This window comes from Bombus bifarius, unplaced genomic scaffold, assembly GCF_011952205.1.
Source record: "Bombus bifarius isolate JDL3187 unplaced genomic scaffold, Bbif_JDL3187 scf7180000007970, whole genome shotgun sequence".
NCBI lineage: Eukaryota > Metazoa > Arthropoda > Insecta > Hymenoptera > Apidae > Bombus > Bombus bifarius.
In genome coordinates this window covers 1232366-1250406 of record NW_022884356.1, presented here as the reverse complement: position 1 = coordinate 1250406, position 18041 = coordinate 1232366, and the positions used below count along the sequence as shown (strand labels likewise).

Sequence of the window (18041 nt, the reverse complement as noted above, 5' to 3'; positions counted from 1 at the left end):
CCGCCATCGTGACACTTTCTTTCGTTCTTCTTAAATTGCTTACAATCGATTCCACATTGGAAATTAGAAGTATGTTCGATGGCTTTGTTTAATGACGTGAAAGCAACCTTATTAGTTGCACCGTGTGTTGTATATTGCATACAATGTATACGACAGACGTGAGTCTCTAGCGACCTCGGAACACGAAGAATTTATTTCTTTTCTTTTTTTTCTCTTTTTTTTTATACAAAACCACATATCATTTACCGAGTCTGATTGCCAGATTTAGCAGCGTATCTTCTTAATCTGTAATTTTTAATCTGCTCGATCGTTAGCTTCGCTATCGCGATACAAACTTTTAAATAGCCGGAGCTTAAAAGCGATGCTGGCAATGGACTGACTGTTTTGGAAACGTTGAAAAGCCACGATCTCGAGCTTTGGCAATGCCAGTAGCGACGTTACGAGAAACGTCTTTAAAAGCGTTCCTGTGGCACAGCGGATTATGCAACAGACAACGAGCTCGTAGTGTTTTGCAAAAGTCTGGATACCAGCTACGAGAATAATACGCGATGAAGGATGGAGATATACGTTAAAAAATGTTAAGACGCGATTCGCAGGAGGTTCCTAGCTCGTCGCAACATCAAATACACAAGGATATAGCATATTATCCCCGTCGCATAACGTGCAATTTTTGTCTGACACATTTTTTCCTGTCGTTCGTGCTTTTCGAAATATTTGAAGATGAAGATTCCGGATAAACCGGACACGCTGTATGTACAACATACGTATGAAACACGTACTTGTCCCTCGATGAATCCTGATAAATGGAACGCTAAAGGAGCGCTCAGGCGATCGATATTATTGTCAATATTTAAGGTTCTCAATATTATCGTACATAAAAGACCCTCTAGACGGTCAATATTATATTGTCAGTAGAACGTTGAGAGCCTTAAATATTGACAACGATATCGATCGTTTGAACGCTCCTTGCTACATTGTGTTTAATTAAAACGTACCCGACATGTTCGAAGTACGAGTAACTGGATAGTAAAATATATGCTGCGTGTAGCTAAATTAAATGCGTACAAACGGACCTGTACACCGCATATAACAGGGAAATTTGTCATTTTCAGTGATCTTAGGGAACCCAGTGCCGTCGAGCACGGCGGAGCCGCGTGGCCAGGTGCAGGATCGCCTGAGCTCAGAACCGACATCCGAAATCGCTTCTATAGAAGCGGAGAGATCGTCCGAGCTTCGACAGAGCTTCCGTGTAGCCAAAGCGATCGGTCTTCATCCTCCCACAAATACAGCGGTGATCTTGGAGAGACAGTCGAGCACGATCTCCACTCCCATGGAGGTCGGTCCGAGTGTCATCGAAAGCAGTACCGATCCCATAGACGAGTATCACGGAGGAAACGCGAGCAACGCTGTCGTCGATCTGGACACCGTGAAAAGTTTCACGCCGCAGTTGATCAGCGACGTGGCTGGCGTAGAGAGGATTCGAAATACTGCAACGAAGAAGGATAGTAAGATCACGTGGATCCTAACAACGAACAAAACAGGCGGTAGATCGAAGTACGAGCAGGAAGAGAAAGTCGATGAAAATGGGAATCGGAACGCCAGCACGGACGAAGTGGAGGATCTCACGGTGCTACCTCTTCAGGAAGAGGTGTCTAGAATCAGGCTGGTACTGAATAAAACGAAACCCTCCTCGCTTTTATCTTCCTCGTCCTCCTCTTTCTCGTCGTCCGCTGGTAGTTCCGGCATCAAGACGTTCAATCGATCGGATGACATCGAAATCAACGGAGAGTTGATAGAGGAGCCACGTGTGTTCGCCACTGCCGCCTCCATTCTGGAAGGTAGCGCTTTTTTTCTTTCTTTACAGAGTTTTCCGCTTGGATAGATTCTTCACTTGTTAACGAAATTTTAATATTGGCTATAACGACATGACGAGTAAAAATAGTAGAACGAATAAACACTGTTGCGTAGCTATTGCGATATCAGATATCAGAATCGTTTAAAACGTCGTTTTTGTAATATAAAGTGAAAAATGTATCTGGTTGGAAATTTTGTTGCGCCATTGTATGCGTTACGTGCACGTAAAGATTTTTGTAAAATATTGAAACTCGATTTGCCTGTTAAAGGGAGATCGAGATAAAGGTTGCAGAATCGTAACAGAATTTAAATAGCAAGCGAGATCTTTGGAATTGCGTTGTGTCGATAATGATCTAGTGTAAATGCGTTACAGTCGGAGTGAGCGAATCAACGCGATTGAGCAGAGCGCGGAACACATTTCCCAAAGAGTTCCAAAGGGATCAGGTACAGGGAGACCATCTTGCTGATTACAATGAAAGCAATAACAAGAAGCAGGAAAGCGGCTCGAGATCGACGTTAGACATCGCCGCTATTACCGGAAGCTGCGTAGCGACTGTAGTTTTACTCAGCACAATGGGTAGCCTTGGATTCATTATGTACAGGTAATTAACGCGTTACGAACCGAATCTTGTTGCGTAGGAGACGAAACGACTTTCAGCATTGCATAGAAAAATTATCTCGTTACAGACGTAGGTACCTGAATCCGCCACAAACGCTTAACAGCGACAAATGCAGTAACCCGGATAGTTCCGGTTATATCGATGATTCCACGATTCGCGTAAGTACGAATATTTAAAAAGCATATCGGAGCTTATCATGGTTGTACGATAGTAGGAGTGTTCATTTTGGGAGAATTCGATGGTGGAGTTCTTATTTGAAATTCGCAGCATTGCGTTAAATATTGTATATTTATGTTTCAATTTCATTTGTGCAAATTGCCAAAATCATCTTCCAAACAACGTCGAATGATTCCACAACAAGCGTGATAACTCACCTAACTTTTACGTGGCGGGAGATCATAGTGGTGAAAAGACGATAGTAACGAATTTCTTAAAATTAAGAAAACGCGTTTGCAAATACACACACGTATAAATAAAATTGCAATTTGGTTGACCACCGATTAAACGAATAATTCTGTTAAGTATTGTAAAACACGAATGATCGATATTTTTTAAACGTTGACCACTATGATACTCGGCTCGTCGAATGATCCTTAATGGTAATACGTAATGTATTAAAATAAACGTTCATTTACAGGATAATTCGGAAGAAATGTACAGCTTGGATAATGATTCGTTTTTAAATTCGCTAGAAGCGATGACAATACAAAATTATTGGACGGATAGTGTGAAGCATACGAAACTATGACAAAAGAAGATAATTCAACCCGGAAAGAGGATCGAAACGTTCAGTATTTCTGATGGCGAGGCGCACGAACAAATATCGTTGTTGGAACAATAGCATGTACTTACTCGATGAGTGCCCGGAAGAAAGTGAATATTTGCCGTAGTATAATTGTATAGACACGCAGGAACGTTGTTTTCCTCCGAATGTTTGAACGCAATGGCTGGTTAGCGATTCCGATAAAAATATGAGCGAATAAAATATTTTAAGTCGAAGATTTTCAAAGACTTTTTAGGTAAAAAGAAAACTCCGTCGGTCTTACGATTTCTTAAAGAAAGCTTGACGATACATCAAAATTGCATGGTCTGCGCGCATTCCTGTATTCGCGTTATACATGGAACACGCGTGCGAATTTGTGACTATATCGCGTGCGAATTTGTGAATATATCGCGTGCGATGTATAACGTGGTATATACGTGTATCACGCACATGCCTGAATTTTGATTTTGTCACTCGTTCCCTCTATTTTTCTACCATGATAACAATTGGCAATGATCGCGGTATTATTAAAGAAAGACAGCGATACCGTCACTTTCGTCGGACTGCAGTGATCGAATAGTGCAATAAAATGTACTTCATTGATGCGATAATTATAACGAGATAAACTTTTTAGAGCGGTAAGTACAAATAAAACGATTAACGTTTAGCTAAATATTATTATATTAAAGGCGCGAAACGTAATTTAATAAAACTGAATTCCTACGAATCGTCGGAGAACTAATTGTATCGTGATAAGAACTACTTCCGTACTACTTGTACTATCTTGCATTTCGATTTCTACAAACTGTACTCGCGTATATCGTCTCTTAATTTAAGATCCAACTTCAACGTTTCTTACAGTCTTCGAACTTTTATTGAAAGATTAACGCGGTTCTAAATAGAATAACGGGATCTGAATACCTTCTCGCTTGCATACATGGTCAGCTTCGAATATTTTCAAGATGTAGAATCGGGCTAATAAAAGATCGGACCAAATACATACCGTAGTTTATAGCTTTATGCCTTTATAACATATCCAGCAAGAGGAAGTAAGGAGATTTCATTCTCGTGTTTTCCACTTAACTTCTAGCTTGTACATATGTACATCTACATGTACTATACGATTAATTATGTTATTAAGTATGTCTATGTATAGATGTGCGAATTTATGACGGTTCCTCGGAGCCTTCGAAATACAGTTTACGTTCTAGTAGAAGTTAGCATTTGTTTGTTCGAATATATTTCTATACAAACCTTAAACCGTGAACGGTGAACGAAGAGGAAGATTTATTGTGATAGATTGTAGCGTTTAATAAATGTAAAATTATTATTAATTCGTTTTATGCTGATGATTGTGAATAAATCTACACGTATATTATTATTATTATTATTATTATTATTATTATTATTATTATTGCTATTATAATAAATTAACTTTTTCTTCCTATTTTTGTTATAAAACAGATAAATTCCAAAATAAATAAATTCCATTATTAAAATATCGTTTGCGCTCTTTTTGGTTCATTTAGTCGTCATCAGATGGCGTTCGTATCCTGCTTTCACGATGGATTATGCACGTACTGTCATCTCTGCTGATTGTCCCGTTACAACTTTTTTGACCATATTCTATACGTTTTTGAACCGATAATGTATTAAAATACATTACATACTAATATACTGGTATCAATAACATGTTAATGAACTTGAATGTGTTAAGTGTACACTGAAGTGAAACGAAATAACATACAAGTATTCACGGTTATGTATCGTATGGAACGCGATATCAGTTGAGTTTTTTGATTCGCTTAGTTGAAGACGAATGATGTTAAAAATATTTTAAGGAAGAATTTGTAAAAATGCAGTGGCCATCCTTTACCCTTATATTAACGAAACTATTTCTGGCTTATATCGTTTATTCGATTTATAATTTGTCTCTGTTGTTCGTGGCACCGGCTTGTGAAGAAGGCAAACCATGCCTGACGTCGTATTTAAGTCAAAAACAGCAACTGCAATTGCGAATTTACAGTTCCGTCGACAAATATCCTACCGAACAGCAGATCGATTTCGTATACGCTAGTGAAAATTTCAATTATACACACACAAATAGTCTGTGAGTAGATATTCTCTATTTATGCACTTGTGAGAAAATTAAAAACTGCAGAATACATGTAATATAAATACAGTAAAAGTAAATATATAAAATATTCAAAATATAACACTCGTTATAATATTTTGTGAACAAAATAAATGCTTTGGTTACATTACATTTCTTGAGATAAAAGTATGAATTTGCATAAATATCCTTCACCGTTTATTTATAAACATTAAATTTTATATGCATGCGCCTCTCTTTATATGCAAACATTATATTTTTCTTTCAGTCCATTAACTTTGAATGTTCCACGCAAAACACGAAATAATGGAACATTGTTTTTGCATATTATCGTTGCACCGATGCTTCCTTCTAGGAAGTATGCAAAAGGTATTACCAATATACAGAAGGTATGAAAGATAATATGAATTTTATTTTTATATATAAGTTTTTATGTATATATTTAACAATGTAACTATTGTAGGATCCATATGTATCTTACATTCCTATTAAAATGACCCAATATACCATTCCTGAAGCAGAAGCTTTCAATCTATTAGGTGAGAGAAATTCAAATCCCAAGAAGAAGCAAAATTTTGCAAATCCAGTGACACATATTAAGAGTCGCGTAACATTTACAATAATGACTGATGATGTGAAGCTACCTGTGCATAATGTACCTGTGGAACTTGTGGATCACTTAAAGTATATTAGCATTATTTACATATATTTTAAGCATTGATATTATATAACATTAGTATTTTCATTATCTAAAAAAACATTAAAATTTTCATTATTTCAGAATCATACAAGGCAGAACATTTTTACCTATAATTAACTGTGACTTTTTACAAACCAGACATCGTGATTTAGTGAAAATCGTGCCTCAGAATAATACAGTTAATATCACGTTGCAATATTCTCCAATTTCTATTGGGAAGTTAAGGTTGCTGTTGCATGTGGAAGCTAGTATGCAAAATTTAAAAACTCTTGGATTTTCTGATAAGGATGTAGATGAAGTAAAAGGAATTTTTGCAGATACCAACATATATATTCTAGGAGGAACTTTTCTTATTGCAGCCATTCATGTATGTAAACTAAAGTATAACTACGACTTAGTTTGAAATATAATTTAATACGACATTTTATATCTCTGTAGCTGCTATTTGACTTCCTTGCTTTTAAAAATGACGTGAGTTATTGGAGAAGGAAAGATAATCTTGTGGGCCTTAGTAAATGGACTGTTGTATGGCGAGGATTTAGTCAGACTGTTATTTTCCTTTACTTACTAGACGAAGGTTCGTCTCTACTTGTCCTAATACCTATTGGAATTGGATCTATTATTGAGGTAATGGTAAACTGTATACATGTAGCTGCTAGTATTTTACTCAGTATTTTAGTACATACTCTTTTTCTTTTTTATGTTTTTTTTCTCAATAGATGTGGAAATTAAAAAAAGTGTTGAGACTTAGGCTTAAAAACAATAATAACAACGATATAGCTGAAGTTAGAACAAGAGAATTCGATGCTGAAAGTATGCATTACTTAAGTTATTTATTGTATCCTCTTGTTATCGGCGGTGCAATCTATTCTTTACTTTATCAACCACACAAAAGGTATACAACTGTATGTAATTAGAAATTGATGTATGTAAATATCTATGCATATAATGTTTTGAATTTCAGTTGGTACTCGTGGAGCATAAACTCCTTAGTAAACGGTGTTTATGCATTCGGGTTTTTGTTCATGCTTCCGCAACTTTTTGTAAACTACAAACTAAAATCCGTAGCACATCTACCATGGAGAACGTTCATGTATAAAGCATTCAATACATTTATAGATGACGTCTTCGCATTTATCATTTCAACTCCAACCGCGCATAGAATAGCGTGTTTTAGAGATGACGCAGTTTTTCTCATTTATCTTTATCAACGATGGTGAGTCAGGAACTTTTATGATTTATGTAATTGTATGTAGAGTTTACTCTGACAAATGTCATCATTTATAGGTTGTATCCGGTAGACAAATCTCGTCCAGATGTTGATGTTATTGGCAAGGAAGCTGTTAATTCTGAAAATTTAAATAAAAAGACCGACTAAGATGAATACTCAATTTCTAATATCTCTTTAAATATGTGCATCTGAAATTACTATGACATTGAATGATGTTTCACTAGTGCATACCGATATGAATGCCTAAATGGTATGGCTTTCATAATATTTTTGAAGTAACCTCTTGTTATATACGCATTTACATTGTTAAAAGACAGAACTGATATATAACGATCTTTCATTGTGATATATTAGAAAAAGATTGTTAAAGCGTGAAAATATAATGAAGAATATTTCTTTCACTTTGTATGATTTTTATATGATTTTTACAACGAAATTTTATAAATAGTATCACGTGTATCATTTGAAGACGTTTAAATTGATTTAAATATTTTACGAATTTTTTATAATTTTAAATGATTATATAATATAACAAGATTGTAAGCAATAATATAATCTCCAGACAAAGTCTAAAACGGTGCAGATGACAATTTAGTTGATTTTAATTGATTTAATTAAATTACTTCATGAGAATTAAATTTAATTCATGAGAATTAAATTGATTTTCTTTCAAAGTATCCATAGCCAGCTATTATCATATATTTTTTAATTGCAATTATCAGACATATATTTGTATGATGTTTGATAGTATTAGATTTAAGATACTCTAAAAGATACTCTGTGTTTTTAAGTATACTGGTGTTATATAATTATTTTTCAAGGTCGTCTTTGGAATGTGTCATTCAAGCTATTCGCGGATAGCAATTTGCTGTCATTACATATACATACATATATATGTGTGTGTATATATATATATACACATATATATATACACATATACTTGTGTTCAGTTACATTGCATGTTTGCAATTGATTGAAATGTTATTTATATGGTCGCAAGATAAGATTGCGTATCTGCGCGGAAAATATTTAAATTGAAAAATTTATAGACGTTTAATAATGATTGCTAAAATGTACGTTTTTACACCTGCAATCAGTATTTATCTATCAAGTAATGATAAGTGATTGATAATCAATCAAGATTATAGAAATCAGCAATATCGTGAAGAGAACAATACAGATAAACTTTTTATCAAATTTCATTGCTACTACTTACTTTAACGGCGGAAGTGTATAACAAAATAACATTCTCACTAATCAGCAAACAGTCCATTAAGAAACAACTAATTCACAATGATAAGTGTCCCGTTTGTTTTTAAAATTTTACTTTCTATCTTTTTACCATTGTGGCTATATGTTTGGATTAATAGAACAGTTAAAAAATATAATACATCATGTTTAGACTTGAAACAAAATATTCCAAGTAAGTATCTTTTATTAATTCACATAGATAAAATAGGTATGCATATACATTACTAAAAATTACTTTTAGGTATTTATTTCTTAATAAAATATTGGTGGGCAGAATATTGTATTAATAGGATAGAAAAGAAAAAAGGACATTCAGATTATGAAAAAAGTCACTTAGAAAATTCAAAAATTAAAGATAAAAATGTAAGTACTTTTTTTTTATTAAGTTAGGAAGTGTTATTAAATTTATCCAGAATGATTTTTATTTGTTTAGAGTGCCAACAGCATATTTTTTTATGGTGCAGATCAAAAAGGAAATTCTATAGTAATTAAATTTACTCGTAGAGCATTCAAAATAGCAGAAATATCATTGCAACTTGTTACATCTGATGGTCATCTATATGTCTTGCCTGGTATGAAAATGTTCATGATGTATCATGAATTTCTTTTTTCTTTATTAACTATGAGTACAAAATAATTTAAAAATTCTTTTCGCAGAATATCCTGATACAACTTTAACAAGTAGCCTAACTCAGGAATGGACAGCAGGTGGTCTAAAAATTGAATTTTTAGATTTTCAACGACGTTGCAGGATAATTTACAATGGAATGCTTAGAAACTTAACTCAGGGTGATGAATGCAATGATGATAATGTTGAACATGTTCGCTTCAATTTTATGTAATAAATAGCGTTAATTAATTAATAATTAGGTCAGTTAAGTTTTGGGAACTATATTAATAATTTCTTCAATTAGATTTATTGCGAATTCCCAACCATTAAGATGGCCAGAAGATTGGAGTTCAAAATTACATGCAGAAGCATTAGCTTGTGAACCTTGGAAGAATCCTGACTGGATAAATAAAATGTATTCAATAACTATAAAAATGCTATTGTACATTATTGTTCTATTCACTTAAATAATCCACCTCTGATTTTTACAGAAAGTTACTTGAGTATACAGGTTTTGATCAATGGGGATCTATGCTAGGTCAAATAACATATAAAGATGGATCTGTCTCTTCACTGTATTTGCGCGGACTTCGTCAATATCGTTGGGGGAAGCATGAATCTTATGAATTTTATGAATCAGTTACTTTATTTGGAGTAATGTTATATGGCGCTATGTATTACCTTAATATGAGTAGTACAAGATGTAGTTTTCCACAGTAAGTTGAATAACATATTATGATTAAAATTGCTATATTGAATGAAAATTCTTAATTTCAGAATACAGTTTGGTCAATATAGAACTAATAATGAAAGTATAGCAGAGATTAGCAAGATAGGACTCAAATTATCCGATTTTAAACAAAGAAAGCTTAATAATAATTTGGAATATAAAACATGGTTCATAGGTAAATTGAAATTGATTGAATATATTTCTTATAAAACTTGTAGATAATTGTTGTACATTTAATTTCAGCTGAAAATAAAAAGTACGATATTATCATAAAACCTAATAAGGCAATAACTCTATATTACGGCCAACCATGGAATTCGCTAAACAAAATTTTTACTGTGAAGTTAGAAATGAATGGAAAATCAGGTGTTGGATTAATGCAATTATGGTCTCTCTACAATGGATCATATAAAGCAAAAGTGCATCCACCTTTACAACTGTTAAAACAACCTAGTATTTCTGTGCAAAGAAACGATTATGTTGTATATTTTAATGATGGAAAATGCCAAAATGAAAATATTGTCGGTGGAAAAGGATTTTCTCTTGCAATGTTAACTTCTGTTATAGATACGGATGTGAGTCGTGATACAGATTTTATTCTTTTATTCTAAGCTCTTAAATTATTCTAACATGCTGCAACTTTTATAGTTTGTTGTGCCAAAAGGATTTTGTGTGACTGTTTTTGCCCTTGAATTGCAATTACATAGACATAAAGAATTGCAAGAAATAATTAATGATATCGAGAATGTTAGTGTTGGGAAAAAAGATGGTGATCTTCAAAAATATTGTGATGAGTAAATTACCTTGCTTAATGCTATTATAGAATATGGAATATTTTGTTACTAAATAAATAATATTTATTATTTTTTATTTTTAGAGCCATGCGTATCATCGAATCGACTCCTATTATTGACGAAGTAAAAGATGCAATTTTAAAAGCAATAGAGAACATAGAGTCAGAAAACAATGATGATAAACCATATAGGTATGCGATAAGATCTAGTGCTGTAGGTGAAGATAGCGAAGAAACTTCGGCTGCTGGCCAAAATTCAACTTATTTAAGTATCCAAGGTGAAGATAATATCATCAAGAGCGTAGCTAAGTGTTGGGCGAGTTTGTTTTCGTATCAAAGTGTCAAATACAGGTAACATGATAATATAATTAGCTTTCATAATATTTTTAATACTTATGTATTAAATAACTTATATATTAGAAAACAACATGGGATGTTTGTAAAGACATCTATGGGCGTATGTGTACAAAAGATGGTAAATGCTAGTGCTGCAGGTGTTATGTTCACCAGACATCCGACTACTGGAGACCCGTCAAATATTCTTATTACAGCTAATTATGGATTGGGAGAGGTAAGATTAAAGTAACAATTACAATATAAATCATAAAAATAATATATAAAAAAAATAACTAATGGACTTTCTATCTTCTTAGTCTGTTGTTTCAGCAACAGTTGAACCAGATACAATAATTGTTCATAAAAGTTGGAATAATGAATTGACTGTAACAAGTTCAGTAGCAGGGAATAAACATCAAAAGATGCTAGCAAGTGAAAATGGAGTTATTACAATTGAACTCAATGACCAAGAAAATAAAACAATTTGTTTGTCAGAAAAAATTGCTCTACGATTAGCTACTATAGGGGTAGATTTGGAAATGTTATTTGGTAGTGCCAGAGATATAGAATGGGCAGTAGTCAATGAAAATATTTATTTACTTCAAGCTCGACCTATCACTACTTTATATACATGGACAGATTTTGAGTTAATGCACGAATTGGATTCATGCGTCCCAAGCGATATTGACAGACTTACATTTGCTAATGTAGGCGAAGTATTTCCATATCCAATATCACCTTTATCAATTTCTGTTGTTAACAGAGCATTTAATTCGTCAATAGCTGCCGCATTTCAATCTTCAGATCGTATTTTCTTTCATATCGTTACTATGAAATGCTGCATAAATTATTATAATGTAAGTAGTATTATGAATTTAATAAAAAAACATACATCTAAAAGACGTTCATTATTATCGCAGATGTTTTTACGAAATCCTAGTAAAACTATAACACTTTTGAACAAAGTCACAGATATAGCTATTTGCGGAGCTGTTTTAATCACACCAGAAACGTTGAAAGTTGCTTGTGATAGAAACGGCATATCTAGTCGCCTAGATCGAATTTTGATCTTATGTGACATGGTAAAGGATGCAATAAAAAATAGCGCAAAAGAAAAAACTGCACAAAAGATTCGTCAAAATTTAAATTTAAATGCAGAAGATTTTCATACCGCTTATAGTTTATATAATGAAATTAATCAACATAAAGATGAATTTTTAATGGTGGGTATATTCAGATATTTGAAAATTTTCAATGGATTATGTAATTTCACAAAACTTTTAGGCAGCAGAATGTCATATGCATACATCAAGAGTTAGTGTTATTTATCAAATTTTTGCAATGGGTTTACTAACAAGTGGCTACAAGGACCTCGTGCAAGAGCACTTTTCAGATATCTCAATTTTGTTAGGTTCTTGTAGCGATATTGTTAGTGGTGAAGTGGTAACAGGACTTAATAAAATAGTGCATTATATTAAGATGAATGAAAAAGGCGAAGAATTTAAAAAAGTTGATCCTAGTAAGGGTATCGATTGGTTAAAAATTAATTGCCCACAAGCTGCAAAGGAATTGGATAATTTTCTTAAAGAGCATGGATATAGATGCATTCAAGAAATGGATTTTATATCAGAACCATGGTCTCTTAGACCTCAAGATCTTATTAGTACACTTCAGGTAAGCTGAATCATTGGAATATCCGTCATTATTGGAATATGCAATATCATTGGAATATATAACGAATATATTATAAAAAAAATTAATTATTTTGCTAGATCATGATGGCGGCTGTAAAACAGAACAGTTCAAGCAAATCACTTAATCCAGAGGAGACAGTAGCTCAATTGAAGTCACCAAAGTCGAAACGTATTAAATGGATTTTGAAAAAACTTGTACCCCTATGTAGACAAGCTGTCGTTCGTCGAGAAATGACGAAATCAATATTTGTATATGTTATACATATATTTAGGCTAGCTTATAGAAGACTAGGAAAATTGATGGTTTTGGAAGGATATCTACCTAGCGAAGACTTAATATTCTTTTTAACGAACGAAGAAATAGGGAAATTATTAAGTCATCACGATACAGCATTAGTACAAAAGTAATAAAATCATTAAATAAAATTTTATTTTTCTTTTGAATTATTACATTGATATACTTTTACAATTTTTTAGAGCTTCACGTAGGAAAAGAATGTTTCCTCAGTTAAAAAAAATGGAATATCCAGAAGTTAATACTGGAATGCTAATTCCTATGAAGGTACATTGATATATTATTTTTTGTATGAATACTATTTATATATAAAAATTGTAAAATTGTTTCTATATTGCAGAGTAATGTAGATATAGTAGTAGATGAAAAATCTGAAAAAATTCAAGGAATGTCGGTATGCGGAGGCTCTGTTCTTAACAGAGCATGTGTAATCACGAATCTATCAGAGGCACATACGATACAACAGGGTGATATTTTAATTACTCATGCTACCGATATTGCTTGGAGCCCATACTTCCCATTATTGAGCGGTATAGTTACAGAATTAGGAGGACTTATAAGTCATGGAGCTGTAGTAGCTAGAGAATACGGCCTTCCATGCATAGTTGGAGCTAAGAAAGCTACACAAATATTTCAAACAGGTAACATATTGTTGTTTCTAAAGAGAATTAAAAACAAACGCTAAAATATAAATAAATTTGTAGGAGACACTGTGCTATTAACCGCGGATACTGGTGTTTTGCAGTTGGTGAAGAAACATGATTAAAAAGGTTACAATTTTTATTTTCTCTTGCATCATATGTATTTATATAATTTAACAATTCAAGGTGAAATTTGTTTCATTTATTCACATTAATAGCGATGAATGTGCAAACTGCAATAAAGGAATCTATTGTAATAATATTTAAAAAGATGACAATAACAATTACAATAAATACTTACTTAGATTCTTAAGTTATTATTAAAGCTATACAGTAGTGACGCGATTAGGATCGGCAATCAATGTAGGAGTATTATTGGTTGCATCATTGGCAAGACATGATAGTTGCAAATGCATAGACGTTTTTACTTTTACGAACAACATGTCGATTCGCGCATAGTCGTCTTTGTGAACTGGTTTCGGTATTGCAACTAGTGCTTCTTCAAAGAAATCTCTACAGATCAAAAATTAAAATATTAGTATCTCCTTTATTTATGTAACTAAAAAAAGGAAATACCAAATAGATTATTACTTTGCTCTCGGTGTACTGTAAGACTGTAAGGCACTCCGCAGGAGCGTAATATCTGTACGTGCTTGCACAATTCCGGCCGGTCCAAATTGAGTAACACACGACATGAGTCTTGCAAGTTCTTCCGCTACTGTCTCAACTATGTGAGAGAGTACTCGATATAGTAAAGCTGGTGCGACACGACGCACCTATAAAAAAAACAAATTGCAATCACAAAAATTGCATTAAACGATTAAAAATGGCTTACGAATGTAAAACGATAGATACCTCTGCGTGAACTGCAATTAAATTTGCTAGGATTTCTTGCGCATACGGTCTCACGTGAGTAGGTTCAGTCTCAAAATCCCATTCTAGTCCACCCAGATACATACTTGGTTCAATTGTGCCAACTAATGGGTCACAACGGCGTTCCAAATATGCATCCAGTACAGCCGCGTCCAGTGTACCCAGTTGCGTCCAATCGGAACCCCATCCATCCGCATCTGACAAACTTGGATAACCCTGATCCTTCAATGCGTCTCGAATTCTTGGTAGGATGGTGTTCAGTGTATAACGAATATTACTTAATGAGATTAAGAGGTATTGTTCCCACGTCTGATAAAAAATTCAGAAGTAATGCTAAAATATAGCACTGACTTCAAAAGATGCTACAAATTTTTGTACTTTTTTCTAATGACAATTAATATATAGACTATCTTTCCTGAAATAAATGGTCTTCTCTATAAACATACCACGCTGCAAGTATGCTGTAAAACTTACTGGGCCTTGATGCTTGTTATTCTTGCTCTTATAGCCAGAAGGAGAACCAACTAATTGAGATACAGACGATTCGTCAACATCTAGAGCTGCCTCGCAGCCACTGAATGCCAATCGCTGTAGGCAATATCGTGTGAACGTTGTAAACAGTGCCTGGATAGAATGATAGTATAGAAGATGATGAGCAGAATTAGCAAATAAAGGTTCTTCTCGAGGGCCACAAGCAACTACTGTATCGCGCGCCCGCTTTGCGACTTCTATAACCATTTCTTCAAACAGATATGGCTATAAAGACAAAAATGAAAAAAATTCAACAAAACAATATATGTACATATAGTATTTTTATAAACAAGATCCAATTGTTACCACTTTCGTAACGCCACCGTCTTCATTTAAATATTCAATTTGCCACGTTTCTTCTTTGTATAATGTTGCTATGTTTCCTTTCGTTTGTTTAAATAGAGTATGAAAACACTCCAGCCTAATTTGAAAAATTTGAATTCATTATATGACAAAACTAAAAAATATTAACAAAATAGTAACAATATTTTATACCTCAAGTTAAGTATAAATTTTCCGAAAATATCTAATGCCTCATTTGGTAAATCCAAATGAATCAATGAAGCGTACATTTGTCTAATCCTACGCAAGATATGTAAAAGCCATACAGCATCCAAATCATCGCCACATGTATCTTTCAAACCTTCCATCGCATGCTCCATGCTTGACAGTACTAGGTTCTGTGTCGAAATAATTAATTTTTTGTGACAGAGTTGAATTTTTTTACGATGTTCACTTGATAAATAATTTAATGTACCTTGAAAGGTGTCTGTTTTTCTGCATCCACTGCAACATGTAACTGTCCTGTAAAGTAGCTCTGACCCAATCTCCATAAGTCTGGTAGTTGTTCGACAATTATATCACAAATTGTTTCAATACATGATATTTCTGGGGGAATATTAGTCCCATCATTTTTATTCGATTTTGATTGTTTACTGTTCTGTATTGACTTTGCTTTGTTCCAATCCTCTCCATTTGAATTATCCACTTCCAAATGTTCTTGTATACAATTGGTAATACTTTTTTTCAAGTAATTCGAATGTGAAACTGGAAAAGGTAATTATTAGCTTTAGCAAACATGTAATATACAATATTATAGACAAATACCTATAGCATCCCAAGCTGGATCTCCTTCAGCTTCCAAATTAACAAGATTTCTAATTATTTTCTTATGTTCCTCCAGACTGAAGGGCATTTCTTCAAGTTTATTTCTTAAATGTGCTTTTAACATGACAATTCTGTTATCGATTTCATTCAGCACTTTCTTAAAAACTTCGACTTCTGTATTTTTAAATAAATTTTTTACTCTCGTGTAATCGTTAATTACAAGATCATAATTGCCCCGTTTTATGTTTTTTTCTATATTAATTGGCATACAAAAAAGAAACTTATATCTCTGCATTACAGACAATGCATTTCTCGTTGCATCTGCTCTGTCTCTTCTTGCTAGCACATCGTCAAATAATTTATTAGCCTCTGACATGGACTGTTTAATAGCTTTTTCTAACTTTTCAGTGGGATCACTGCCATATGTTTTTATATCTGTTTCAAATTGTTCTTTTAATAATGTTATTGTATCTAATTGTTCCATTACAGACCCTACATTAGCCTACAAAAATATGAACGAGATACTAAGTAAGGATATAAATATTAACTTGTCTCCTTAATTTAACAATCACCTTTAAAAATGATAGTTGACCCTCTTTTTGGGAATTCACTTTTCTTTTGAGAAAAGCCAATCCAGCCCTTAAATCTTCAAAAGTAGTAGCATGGTGATGTTGCAATAAGAACCAACCAGGGTGAAATTTTTCACTAGTAAGATCTCCACTACCTTCCCCAAAAAGTTCCATTAATTCATCTTCAGGGAACTTCTTACTACAAAGTGATACATTAAAGAATTTCTGTTAACTCCAAGATGTTAGATAAACATACTCATTGCCTTCTACGCTTAAACCTAAAGGGTCTTCTTGTTGATAATTCGTTGGAGAGAGTGTTCTTCTCCCCCAGACAAAACTCTGCATCGGAGCTTCCTCCACCCATACTGCGGATTCTTTCATAGGACCTATCGTTTCATGATAACCACGGAATTGTACGGTTGATGTTCCTGGTCCTCCACTGCGTGTAGTTACTATAATATCACCCCGACCTTTACAAGGTCCTGATCTGGCAATGATCTTATTTGAAGATTTCCATTCTGCTGATAAGAAGCAATCACATCCGCATATTGTTAGACCTAAATACATTAAAATTTCCATTGATGAAAAATTTTCTTTACCATTAACAATATAAGTGAGTAACTTAAAAAGTGAAATTAACCTATGAGATCTTGAGCTTTGTTACCCAGAAATTCACCGCGAACAATCACGCGGGTACCTGGAGGTCCTTCCTTAGGAGATATTCCCGTTACCACTGGCGGTGGACCCATCTCATTAATTTAATATTTTAATCCAAAATTTTACTATCTTCGAGTAAACAAATATTGATTACACATAATTCTAATTTTAATAATCAAACAGGTTTGAAATCCTGCTTTCAGTCTGATAGACAACGATTACCATTTTTTTATAAACTTTTCTCAAATCTTATCTTCTATACTAATTCATGAAGAGACAAGTAAGTTAGAGGGAAGAAAAATCACTGTCAAAGCGAATGACGGCCGATAACCCAGTGACAAACGTGATTGTCGATGCGATAGAGTGGAAGGTAGACAAATTTTATAAAACACATCGAAACTGAATACATATTCACGATAAAGTCATTATACCACAACGATGTTGAAAATGATTTAAAACAATTTTGAATTAACTTTATCGATAAAAGATATTCATTTCCATGTAAATTACGGCCGTGCTACGCCTTTTGATTAGTTATCTATAGCTGTCGATAGGCATCTACATCATCACTAGAGCTGTTATTATATTATACATATCTATAGATTTTTATATTTAATTCTATTAGGACAGTATACAACTTTGGAATTTGTGTCTATATTTTAAATAGAATTAA

The 18041-nt window shown here is 33.4% G+C and overlaps 4 protein-coding genes across 11 annotated transcripts in view; 3 read left to right on the top strand and 1 right to left on the bottom strand.

The window, feature by feature from the left end:
- The window catches only part of LOC117211529, a 50161-nt gene extending 45542 nt beyond the window's left edge, over window positions 1–4619 (top strand). For all 7 annotated transcript variants that reach the window (XM_033455532.1, XM_033455523.1, XM_033455541.1 and 4 more), the window contains exons 3-6: window positions 1113–1838; window positions 2228–2456; window positions 2542–2632; window positions 3112–4619. In XM_033455532.1, coding sequence (XP_033311423.1) covers window positions 1113–1838; window positions 2228–2456; window positions 2542–2632; window positions 3112–3222 — 1157 coding nt within the window. In that variant the 3' untranslated portion in view covers window positions 3223–4619. The remainder of the gene's footprint in view (window positions 1–1112; window positions 1839–2227; window positions 2457–2541; window positions 2633–3111) is intronic.
- Window positions 4620–4780: 161 nt separating this feature from the next.
- On the top strand, window positions 4781–7692 carry LOC117211503 (cleft lip and palate transmembrane protein 1-like protein). The gene is made up of 8 exons (XM_033455456.1): window positions 4781–5347; window positions 5619–5739; window positions 5814–6034; window positions 6132–6417; window positions 6489–6677; window positions 6770–6945; window positions 7015–7266; window positions 7338–7692. The coding sequence occupies exons 1-8, from the start codon at window positions 5094–5096 to the stop codon at window positions 7426–7428; spliced, it is 1590 nt and encodes a 529-aa protein (XP_033311347.1). The 5' UTR covers window positions 4781–5093; the 3' UTR covers window positions 7429–7692.
- Window positions 7693–8213: 521 nt separating this feature from the next.
- On the top strand, window positions 8214–13931 carry LOC117211455 (prodigiosin synthesizing transferase PigC-like). Of its 2 annotated transcripts, XM_033455364.1 has the most exons (18): window positions 8214–8704; window positions 8774–8895; window positions 8966–9104; window positions 9190–9370; window positions 9447–9557; window positions 9634–9858; window positions 9920–10047; window positions 10116–10447; window positions 10521–10666; window positions 10750–11016; window positions 11086–11236; window positions 11319–11858; window positions 11922–12224; window positions 12286–12675; window positions 12774–13099; window positions 13173–13257; window positions 13331–13631; window positions 13695–13931. In XM_033455364.1, exons 1-18 carry the CDS (start codon window positions 8575–8577, stop codon window positions 13754–13756), a joined length of 3939 nt encoding a protein of 1312 aa, XP_033311255.1. In that variant the 5' UTR covers window positions 8214–8574; the 3' UTR covers window positions 13757–13931. The 2 variants fall into 2 exon arrangements, with proteins under 2 accessions (XP_033311255.1, XP_033311264.1); XM_033455373.1 differs by lacking the exons at window positions 8214–8704; window positions 8774–8895; window positions 8966–9104 and having other exon boundaries at window positions 9195–9353.
- Window positions 13756–17928, bottom strand: LOC117211491 (exocyst complex component 2). Its single transcript, XM_033455431.1, has 12 exons — window positions 17352–17928; window positions 16968–17268; window positions 16715–16910; window positions 16143–16644; window positions 15793–16082; window positions 15531–15715; window positions 15342–15456; window positions 14979–15260; window positions 14487–14813; window positions 14223–14407; window positions 13933–14144; window positions 13756–13864 (listed from the first exon to the last, which is right to left on the bottom strand). The coding sequence occupies exons 1-11, from the start codon at window positions 17458–17460 to the stop codon at window positions 13958–13960; spliced, it is 2679 nt and encodes an 892-aa protein (XP_033311322.1). The 5' UTR covers window positions 17461–17928; the 3' UTR covers window positions 13756–13864; window positions 13933–13957.
- Between the last annotated feature and the right edge of the window lie 113 nt (window positions 17929–18041).